Here is an 11,188-nt window from a genome sequence, read left to right on the forward strand (position 1 = left end):
TATTTTCTTTGGTTTTATCATCACACAGTACCCCTTCGACACGAGTGATTTTCAAGAGGTGGGAGTGATTCTCCAGCTGATTTCCAGTTATATAACCACGTGTGTGCTATGAACCAGGTTCCCTCTCATGGGAGGGAGTTTTGTAATTTTCCTGCCTCCTCTAGATGGCCCGTCATCTCAATTCTACCTGCCCCACTCCAGAAATAGCAGAACTAACTGACTGAAATGGTCTGTCCTGAGACACACATTTCCGGTCATGGCAACATGCTGCGCGGGCTGCACTTTGACGTGTTCTCGTCTCCTTTCTCAACTGACGGGGCACAGGCTATGAGCTTCTCCCCAGGAGCAGCAAGGGGTAGTTAGGGAGTTGGGGCCCACAGGCCAGACTCTGTGAGTCGGCCTGGGCCACTTACAGCCACCGCACACCCACCTTCCCCTCTCATAGCTCCCTGTCCCCATGTGTAAAATGTGAGTGATACCTTCATGAACAGCTGTGGCGTATCCATTAAATGAATAGTAGAATCTAGACAAGCATTTTGAAACCATAAAGTGCTCTATGTGGGGTGGCGTTCGCCTCTCTTGGCTTCTCTTCTATTTTTATCAAAGGTTTTGTTTGATTTTCCTCTAATAGGCTTTCCCTGGAGGTCAGTGAGGGCTTTGTCCTGAGCAGCCATCATCCAGATCAACAGCTTAGATCTCAGGGGCTCTCAGGGATGCGTCTGTAAATAGTCTCGCATTTACTTTTCCTGGGGTCCAGCCCCTTTTTTTCCTTTGTGACACAAAGTTTGGTCACTGACTAGTTCTGAATTGAAAAACAAGGCAGTCTCTGGCCTGGTGGTGCCCAGTGCTTGACACAAGCCCAGAACCAATGGGGTGATGTGTGATGATGAGAAGAGGTGGTCAGTTATGGATGGGATACTATCACAAAATAAGGGAATATACTTACTCCAAAGCTTGTTGAAAAATACAGATTAGGCTGAGGTATCAATCTTGAAGTATTAACCCAACCTTTATAAAGTTGTCATACAAAACACCCTTAACTCCTGTGACTATCGTGACTGGCTTTTATGTCAAGGTTATTTCTGATGGTATTACTTAGAAGCTCTTGGAAATAAAGAAAAAAGGTGAAGGGTCATGAGATTACTTTGATTTCATGGCACCAAGACAGCTACGCTCAATATTTTGATGTACTTCACCTTTATCTTCATTCAAGTATGATTTGTATACAACTAGACCTTATCTGCTATGTGTACAGCTACTAACTTTACACTGTAATTTTCCATTTAACATTTTGCTATCATATCATCCCAATTGTCCAAAACTCTATAAATCTCATTTTAAAGACTGAATAATTTTTCATATAGATCTGCTGTGTCTTATTTAACATTCTCCTTTTTATAGGACATGAAATTGAGTCCTTTCCCACTTGTTTACTGTCTGTGTCCACAAACCCATTTACTAGCACGTTAGTAATAATACCTCCACCAACAATAGATGAAAATGGCAGCTTCAGCAAACTCAAGCCATCAGGGAGCGTCACCATTTTCCTTTAGCTTTGTTCATGTCATAGACAAGACACAATTGTTTCAACTTACATTTTTTTATTATGTTCCATCTTTTGCATATGTTTTAATATTTCCTCAGTTTACTTCAGAAAACTCTTCATAAGCGCACTGAGTACTAGGCATGAGGAATAAAAAGATATAGTCCCTCCCTTCCAGGAGTATTTGGTCTCATCACCGATATATTTTATCAGCCAGTTTAAGTGTGTGTGTCACTGACTCGAGGAATTTTAAACAAAAATAAAAGTATCAAGATACGTTTGTTAGATTATTCCTTTCTGCCTGTGGATGTCCGCCAAGTAAGCAACATTAAAGTCTTCCTTCCCACCGCCATTATATCTAAGTCAGTCTCCTAAGAGCTTGAACAGCGGCAAAAGCTCTTCACCAGAGATCTGAGCTTTCAAACAACTGATAAGAGGCCGAGGAGCCATTTTTGAGCAATGGGGAATGCTCACGGACTGTGTGGTCATGAGAGATCCAAACACCAAGTGCTCCAGAGGCTCTGGGTTTGTCAAGTATGGCCCCGTGGAGGCAGTGGAGGCAGCCACGAAGCAAGGCCACACAAGGGGGGTGGAAGAGATGTGCACCCAAAGACGGCTGTCTCAAGAGAAGATTCTCAAAGACCTGGTGCCCACTTAATTGTGAAAAAGATTTTTGTTGGTGGCATTAAAGAAGACACCGAAGAACATCATCTAAGAGATCATTTTGAACAGTATGGAAAATCAAAGTGATTGAAATCATGACCAACCAAGGCAGTGGCAAAAACAGGCTTTGCTTTTGTAACACTTGATGACCATGAACCTGTAGACAAGATTGTCATTCAAAAATCCCACACCGTCAATGTCCACATTTGTGAAGTAAGGAAAGTCCGAGCTACGCAAGAGATGGTTAGTGCTTCATGCATCCCAAGAGGTCGAAGTGGTTCTGGAAACTTTGGTGGTGGTCGTGGAGGTGGTTTTTGTGGGAATGACAACTGTGGTCATGTGGAAACCGGGGAGGTGGCTTTGGTGGCAGTCAAGGAGGTGGTGGATACGTGGTGATGGTATGGATGGCTCTCATGGATAATGATGGAAGCAATTTTGGAGGAAGGAGAAGCTGTCATGATTTTGGCAACTACAACAATCAATCTTCAAAGCTGGGACCCATGGAAGGACTAAATTTTGGAGGCAGCAGCTCTGGCCCCTGTGGTGGTGGAGGCCAATGCTTTACCAAACCACGAAACCAGGTGGCTATGATGGTTCCAGCAGTAGTGATGGCAGTGGCAGAAGGTTTTCACTACCGCCAGGAAACAAGGCTTAGCAGGAGAGGAGAGCCAGAGAAGCTACAGGTTACAACACATCTGTGACCTCAGCCAAGCACAGTGGTAGCAGGGCCTCGCTGCTACAAAGAAGACATGTTTTAGACAATACTCAGGTGCATGAGCAAAAAACTCGAGGACTGGTTTTATGACAAATTGTATAACAGGTTTTCTGTTTTAGTTTCTGTTTTGTTTTTAGTTAAGTTTCTGTTCTGTTTTGTTTAGTTTCTGTTCTGTAGAAAGTGTAAATCATTGTAACAACGGGTTTTAATTGGATTTTTTTTTGCACCCATGCTATTGATTGCTAAATGTCTGATCTTGATACTGAATAAGTGTGTTTTTTTTAAAAAGGTATCAACATTTTGTCACAATTTTAGAAAATAATTTTCCTTCCCAGCTTCCAATTTACCCTTTATATTATTTATTTTACTTTGTTTTATATACAGTAGTTTGAAATTGTTATTTGTAATTTACTACCTTGCTTTGAAGTTTAGAAAGTCCTTCCTAAAAGTAATCAAAGAAAAACTAACCTGTATTAAACAACCCCCTCCTTTTTTAAGGCTTAATTTATTAACCTTCCCAGAATTCATTTTGGTGTACTATGAGATGATACACAATTTTTTTTTTCAAAATAGGCCTATAATTTATTGATTGGATAGTCATTGCCTTTAGCGTTAAGCTGTGATGACCTAAGTTCTATTATTAATCAAAATACTTTTACAGTCAATTCTCTTGGATTTTCTAGTTATAAAATTATCTCCTAAATAATGAACATTTTTTCCTTTGACATCAGATCAGAGTATCTAATCCCGCTATAGTAGGAAAGCACTATATCTTTGCGTGTGTTTGCACAATACTCGCTCTGAACCCTGCTTCGGTCTTCTGCTCCAGGAGCAGTACATTTTCATCCATCAGTGTGTGCAACTGATGTGGATGAAGAAGAAGCAGCAGTTCTGCATCAGCGATGTCATCTATGAGAACGTTAGCAAGTCCTAGTTCAAAATCCGGAGTGGTAAGTAGCGATAAGGCCATCGTCGGCGCTCTGTCTTCGAACCATGGGAGGGGACATGATGGAATATAACAGAAGACAGCAGTCACCAGCTGTATTGGTTCTGACCCCCCAAATGTATAGGGAGACGGTACTACCGTGCAGATCTTAGCGCTTCAGCTCACCTTGGCTGGGGGATATGACAGGCTGGAGCTTCGGCAACCCATGAGGATTTGACCTTTCTTCCCTCCATCCGGAGCCTTCAGCTGTCCTGATATTGGATCTGTGTCTGAGATATCAGGATGCTGCCGTCGCACTCTATTTATCTTGTGTTTTGTGCAAATATTTTATTGATAACAAGGGTCATACAAGGGGTTACAAAGGACATATGAGCTGGAGTATACATCCCAAAGGAAAAAAAAATTGACACTAGTCTCAGAATAGTGGAATGGAGGAACACCTTGCTTCCATCCATTATGTGAACACTTGCTTGAGAACTTCCTGAAAACATCAGTAACATATTCAATGCCTTGTGCTCAACTTTAAGCAGGAGATCCTATTTTGGAGCTGTTATACGCTTAGCCGAAGGAACAATATGCCAGTTCAAGTCAGTAAACAGTGTGAAATGTATCTGAGTACAATGAGGTGGGGGGGACCATTCACAGGGTTGGGAGAGGACAGGCGTGCATTGCAGGATTCATATGGAAGGAAAAAGAGCATATGGATCAGTGGGGTAACAGGATAGGATTAGTATTCTTTCTTCATAATGGGTAAAGACTGAGAGACAAATTTGCCAAAAAGTGAAAGATATTTAGATCCACAAAAGGGACTTAAAGGGGGAAAGATGCCCAGATAAGCCTGTGTCCACATGGGTGATGGGGCTGAGTGTAAAGAGCAAACAGTGGAATCAGGAGGAGAATGCTCTACTTCTAGCCCCAGACCTGTCGGTGTGTGGCTTGTCCCTGCCGGGCTGCTCACTGTCTCTCTCTCTCTCTCTCTCATCTGCAGGACAGGACATGGTGTGCACCCATCCTCCCTTGCTTCCAGAGTTTTTTAGAGGCCCTCCTGGCCATTTTGCTAAGAAGAGCCCCTACTTTGTCATATGAGGCCAAGGAGATAATCGGTCTCCCTGAAGCACCGGGAAGACTTAGCCTTAAAGAGCCTACAGTGTCTTTCGGACTCCTTCACTTCTGGACATTTAATAATGGACCAAATTCAACGAAACACCACAGAGGTCCAGACGCTCTGCAAAGGGCAGGAAGCACAGCACTTCCAGAGAGTTTCCTTGGCCCTTGGCTGGTTGGGCTGAGTTTTTTTGTTGTTGTTTTTAAGTGCAATAATTTTTGTATGTGTGATTTATCAGGAAGTTGAATCGTTTTCTGCTCACACGACCAACCAAGCCCGTAGCCCAAGAGAGAACAGGAATTGTTAGTATCAAATTGTACCTCATTGTTAAAAAGCGGCCTGGCCACACATGAGGAAATGTTAATTCTACTTCAAGGAAATTGAACCAGCGATATCTGTCCTCCGGCATTAAGCTGCTGGACCAGGAGCGGGGCAGGTGGAGGGGTGGAGAGAGGGAATGGCTCTACCCACAGATCAACTGCGTATCTTTTCCAAATATGAAAAGCTGTAATTCATCTTCAAAGTAGAGTAGAAAAAATATTTAAGTCTTCATTGTTCTAGTTCTTGATGGTTTTCTTCCTTATTAACAGTTAAGTGTTGTTTTCCCCTGGGCCCTCTTGAACTAATGTCACTGTCCAGATTCTTTTTTCACCAAACCAGATCTGGTTCGGAGCAGTTTGAAGAAGGACTTTTAAGACTCCACTGCTGTCTGAGCAACCTTGGTGCCTAGAGTTTGCATTCCTTTTTCTGTGGACCTGCATACATGTGAAAGCTATTTCTCTGAGAACTGTATAGGCTGTGAAAACGCACTTTCCTCCCCCCTCCCCCCCGGAAGAACTGGGGGTTTATGATGTTAGGGCAACGAACTGCAAGCATGCTAGGACGGTGATTTGGCTACTGTCAAAAAAATTGGCTGTTGTCTCTATGGACTCCAATGGAAGTTTCTTTTGGTTTTGTTTTCGTTTGGGTTACCAGTTTCATTTTAACCCGTGTAACTAGTAACATTTTCTTCTTCTGGATTTTGTATAATTACAGTACATGGTTGTGTATTGTGATCTACAGGCTGTCAAGAGGGACACTGACAGCACTGTGAAGCCTGTTACTTTGTGTCACTTCCTTAAAAATAAGAGCTGGTGGTATGAATACACCAAGGAAAGCTTTTGGAGCTGAGAGTAAACAGAAGCTGATGGCTTCACTGTGGCTGTCCTGCCTTCCCGCATGCACTTCCGGAGGCTTTGTTCTCTGCATATCTGATCACTACCCCTTGCCCTGGCTTCCCTTCACTCCTGATCATCTTCACGGAGCCATGTACCTAGGAGCAGCTTAATAATTTATCAGTGACCTTAGTGGCGGTGAAGGATGCCAAGCGAGCAGCTCCACACCCCACTGGCTCTTGTCACTGAGAAGGCCTGGCCACGGCAGACCTTGGCACGGTGCTTTGCAAGAGCGGGCCAGTGAGCCGCAGGTTCACCTTGCAGGGGGAGCGGCAGAGGACACCCAGACCCCACAGCTTAACAGCTTGGGCTCCTCGGGCGGGCCTTGTCAGTTCTCCACTGCCTCCCTTCCTCCCCTTCTCACCTCCCTGCTCCCACCTCCTCTTCTCACCCCTCCTGTTCCTTTCCCTTCTTGGACATGTGAATAATGTATTGCTCCATTCTCAGGGGCTAAAGAAAGGTGGCAAATGGATGTGTGACATTCTCAGATTTTCACACAAGGACAGGTCCAGAGCGACGTGGGCAACCTCAGATGGAGCCGATAAGATGCGTGGGTAAGATGGAATTCATTTCGGTTTCGCAGACCGGAATATTACTCCCCCTGAAACTTAAAGCACTTCGTGAATATTTCATGTTTTTCTTGAGCACCCCTTCCGTGTCAGGATCAAATAGTACCAGATCAAATTTCCCAAAAGAGATGATGAAATATCCAGGGTTTAGACTGAAGACTCAGAGCAGAGAGCACAGAAAGTTCCCACAAAAGCACTTTACCAGTCTTTCCTTCAGGGCTCTCCACGGCGATCACATTGTTCACAGAGACATGGGTGCTCCTGCAGCTGCAGAATTTATAGCGAGGAAAGCATCCATCTGTCAGCAAGCGTGGATTTTCATCCCAACAGACGCCTTGGGACTTCTCCCTCCTGAGTCTCCGTTCACGAACTGTAGAATGCCCCACCATAGCTCCAGATTTCAGAGCTAAAGAGTAAGAGTGTCAGTAGGATACTCTGTGTTTTGTAGCTTGTCCTCTCACGTACCCTAAAACCACTTTAATCAGCTTCATTTCCCCTCCGGGACTCAATGTGAGCATTCAGAGTGGAGGCTCCCAGGGCCTCTGTATTATTAATAAGGGTGTTGTTGTTGTTGTTGTTGTTGTAATCATCTAAGGAGTGCTACAAAGTTCTGAACACGGGTGCGAGCACATAGAGGTCATGAGAGCCTACATGGTGCATGGAAAGAAAGAAGACTTTGGAATCACAAAATATTTAACTTTCAGTGCATGGAGATCCAATTTCTTCACTGTGAAAGTCAATTTCTAAAGTTAATTGAGAATCTACCCTGAAGGCCTAATTTATAAGTTTAATATTTAATACCAATCTATCCTTCACTACACATTATTATATGATTTTATTTAACTTGAAAAGGGAAAAAAAGTGATGGATGACAACATTTTTTTGGACGGCATTTTAACTCAAGGCTTATCATTTTCCAATACAAAGTCAACGTGACCCCTCAAATTGAGAGAAGTTAGTAAGATAATTTTAATCTCTTATAATATCCTTGATCGGATTTTCAAAAGTCTTTTTCTAAAAGCTGTCCCTCCTACCCCCACCCCCTGCCCCCTCCACCACCCCCAAAAGGTGATACATCTCTCAAAGAAGGCTGTGGTGTCAACACAGAAGGCAGGGTCTGGAGACGTTGGATCTGAATTTTTTGCAGACCATATGATCAGCTGCTTGCTAGAGGATTGGCCCTTAGCCAAGGAGTTAAAGTTACTGAATCCGATCTCTAAGAGCCAAAATCCTCCCTGCTTTCGAGCAAGGAGGCCTTCCTTTCCACCTCAGGAAATGTCTGATGTAATGTGCTTCAAATAAGCTGGCTTGCTTCCCGGCCCACAGCTTTCTAGCCGGGTGCTTGGCACAGGCTCAGAGTCCAGAGTCCATGCCCGGGACTAAAATATAACATCTCCTTTGGCCAAAGGGGTTATAAAGCAACAAAAACACAACACATGCAAACTTCTACCCCTCATTTTTCACAGCCCCATTTTGATGCATTTGGAAAAACAAAACAAAACTTGAGCTATGACATCTCTTGATGCCTGGCCTTTCAGAAAACTAAAGGTTTTTTTTGGTTTTAGCCAATGCTGATGGCCAGGCCTGATCCTGGTGGGTCACTCGATGAAAGATGGAGTGTGATGTGTGGCTCTAGGAGCTGGATCACGACATGACATTTAGAAACTGAAGGCCATCTAGAACCATTAGTGATGTGGAAAACAGCAGGTCAAAGTTCCAAGACTCGAGAAAAGGGGGCCGTGAAGCCTGGAGTAAAGGAAGAATCCTTTGTTTATTCAAACATTAATTCAACAAATGTTTGTTGTTCAAACCATGTTGAACAAATCAACCACTGACCAGTGAAAGATTTCTTGATGACTTGGGATACACTGGGCACCATGAGAAACACAAGCAGGGCCATATGGTTACTTTCAAAAATGTGCCATGAAATCCGTTTGGTTATTGTTAGAAGGATCGAGAAAAGAGCAGTCAAGTCTTTTTCACCGTGTTTCACTTAAAAATCTCAAAACGTTGTCAGTGTATTTTCCGCAGGGCCTACCGGTCAAGATAATGGGGTTGGGCTTCCTTTCTCCTATGGCTTGTAGAACAGCCACACTAGCTTTCTCATTATTCTTATGGCTCCTGTCACCACAGATACCGACAAGGTCCCTGTCCCTTGAGGAGAATCACCAAACTAGCCTCCTCTCCTCCTCGAAACAGGATTCTCCTCAACCACATATAGCCCTGGTAGGTGGCGAGTTCTTTTGTACCGAGCCCTTCCGGCCCCTCATCAGGCAGTCCATCCCTTCGTTGGTCAGAAAGCATTTCCTTCTCTGTTTACACGTCTAACCATCCCATGGCTAACATTAAGAATGTCTGAGTCTATACCTCTCGTGCTTACAGGCTTGAAGCCCAAATCGTGTCCCCATTTTGGTAAAGGGGCAGGTGCTGAGTGTGCATGCTCGCGCCCAGAGCTGCTCTGACCAGAGGCCTAATTTCATGTCATTCCATGTGAGAAACAGTCAACTTCTTTTTTTAATTATCTTTATTTTTTTGCTTTTTTTTTTTTTTTTTTAAGAAACAGTCAACTTCTAACCCTCTAAAAAAATCACTTATTTTCTCAACTTCCCCTGTGAGACACTGGGGCTAGGAAGATGGATGAGACAGGTTCCTGCTTCGAGGAGTTTCTGTCCCTATTACGGGACGTTAGAATGAAACTAAGGGCAACGAAGTATTACAGGCGCTGTGGCAGGAAAACATAAAGCACCCAACCCAGGCCCAAGAGCGGGACGGGTGATTTTTTTCTATGAGGGTCAAAAAAGGCTACTCTTCCAAATTAAAGAGTTAAAGACTGCAGAGCCCCAGTAAGAAAGACTCATGATGTACACTCATTCCTACACTCAGCAAGCGTTCGTAAAACCCACTGTATCCGTCACCAGGGCCCATAGAGGCAACTTAACCCCCAGCTTAGACGGAGGTTAGCACTTAACTGACTTTTTCTAGCTGACTCCAAAGTGACCATTTCTTTCCAAGCCTCCACAGACACCTCTAGCTCAGGTGTTATTCAGCAGAATCCAGTGGATTTACTGTTACGGCTGATGAAACAGAACACATCAGGCCTGCATTTTCCAGGTGTTTACAAATCCTGCTGTCCAAGGGAACATAGGCAGGAATGGTCAGCTCTACTCCCTGGTCCCTGAAATCACCCAGGAGCAACCTTCCATCTCTGCTTCTCTGTCTGCCTGTCTCTCTCTCTCGGAATCACTATCTGGAGCAGGAGTACCTGCCTGCAGGCCCATGATGGGACCGAGGAACACATTTCCATTATGCGCTCACAGTGATTCTGGTATGGCCAGCCTGGGCAGTCAAGCTGCTCTGAATGAATACGGCAGCACAAGGATATACTTTATGACCGTGTGTGGCCTCTGTTACCATGGGAGATTTCCAGAGCAGTGCTGTGTACTTCCCAATAAAATTCCCAGAAGGCAGGTGAGAAATGAAACAGAGCAGAGCTAGGTTACCCCACAATGCAAACAAGTGCTCAGGAAAAGGCCACAGGAGCAATGATGGTTCTTTTCATAAACTTCTCTATGGACATATATGCATTCTTCTCCAGAAGTGGTTTTCCCTTGCGTTAAGGCTCTCCTTCTCTTTGTTATCTCTTCTTAAACCCTATCATTAGAAGACCATTACTTCGGAAACCCACTTGAATCCTTTAGCCCTATGTGGGGCTATTGGCTCTGAATCAAAGTCCTGGATTCCTATGAACAATAGGGCCCTGTGTGGTTTCACCTCAATAAAAGCCCAAATGAACAGGAGGCCGTGAGGCTTGGCAAATCTGTTGATATTCAGCAATCCTTCACTGTATGTCTGTTATAGTAAGTTTCAGAGCAGTGGCTAGGAGTTCAAAGCCAGCAGACACAAAATATTTGTGTTTACTTCTAAATACCAAAAAGTCCAAGGGATTTAAACTAGGGAAAGCTCACTGGAAACACTACTGCTTTTACAGTTACAAAACAGAATGGTCTTAGAAGGGTTCCTTTATGTCCAAAGCCAAACCAGATCACATCCTCCCTTCACCCATGAGGGAGCTTGGGAAGCAGGTCAGCCGAGGGGCCAGCAGTATAGCAGAGCAGGGCTGTTCAGAGCAAGAGACGATGGATGGAGAGAGACTTGAGCTGAGACTCTGGCTGTCTGTAACTCAGTTGTCTCATCTGTGAAATGGGCATGGTGATGGTGGCTTATGGTGGCACAGGGCTTCAAAAGGGCCATTCCCCCAAGGGGAATTCTTGAATAAATTTGATCAGAGAAGTTGGTCCCTGAATTGGGCTGGGTCAGTTTCCCCAGGGTGACAAGTGAGCCCACACCCCCACTACACCTAGTCACACAGTCAGCATACAAAGGAGGTACAGCCTGAGTCGCAGTACGGACTCTTGTGTCACAGGGATGGGGTC

General features: G+C 44.3%; 1 protein-coding gene across 1 annotated transcript in view; it reads left to right on the forward strand.

Moving 5' to 3' along the window:
• The window catches only part of PTPRO (protein tyrosine phosphatase receptor type O), a 242,160-nt gene extending 235,954 nt beyond the window's left edge, over positions 1–6,206 (forward strand). Inside the window, exons 26-27 of the mRNA XM_046013693.1 lie at positions 3,751–3,871; positions 4,856–6,206. Coding sequence (XP_045869649.1) covers positions 3,751–3,855 — 105 coding nt within the window. The 3' untranslated portion in view covers positions 3,856–3,871; positions 4,856–6,206. The remainder of the gene's footprint in view (positions 1–3,750; positions 3,872–4,855) is intronic.
• The last annotated feature ends 4,982 nt before the right edge of the window (positions 6,207–11,188 follow it).

This window comes from Meles meles, chromosome 7 (genome assembly GCF_922984935.1).
Source record: "Meles meles chromosome 7, mMelMel3.1 paternal haplotype, whole genome shotgun sequence".
Taxonomy (NCBI): Eukaryota; Metazoa; Chordata; class Mammalia; order Carnivora; family Mustelidae; genus Meles; species Meles meles.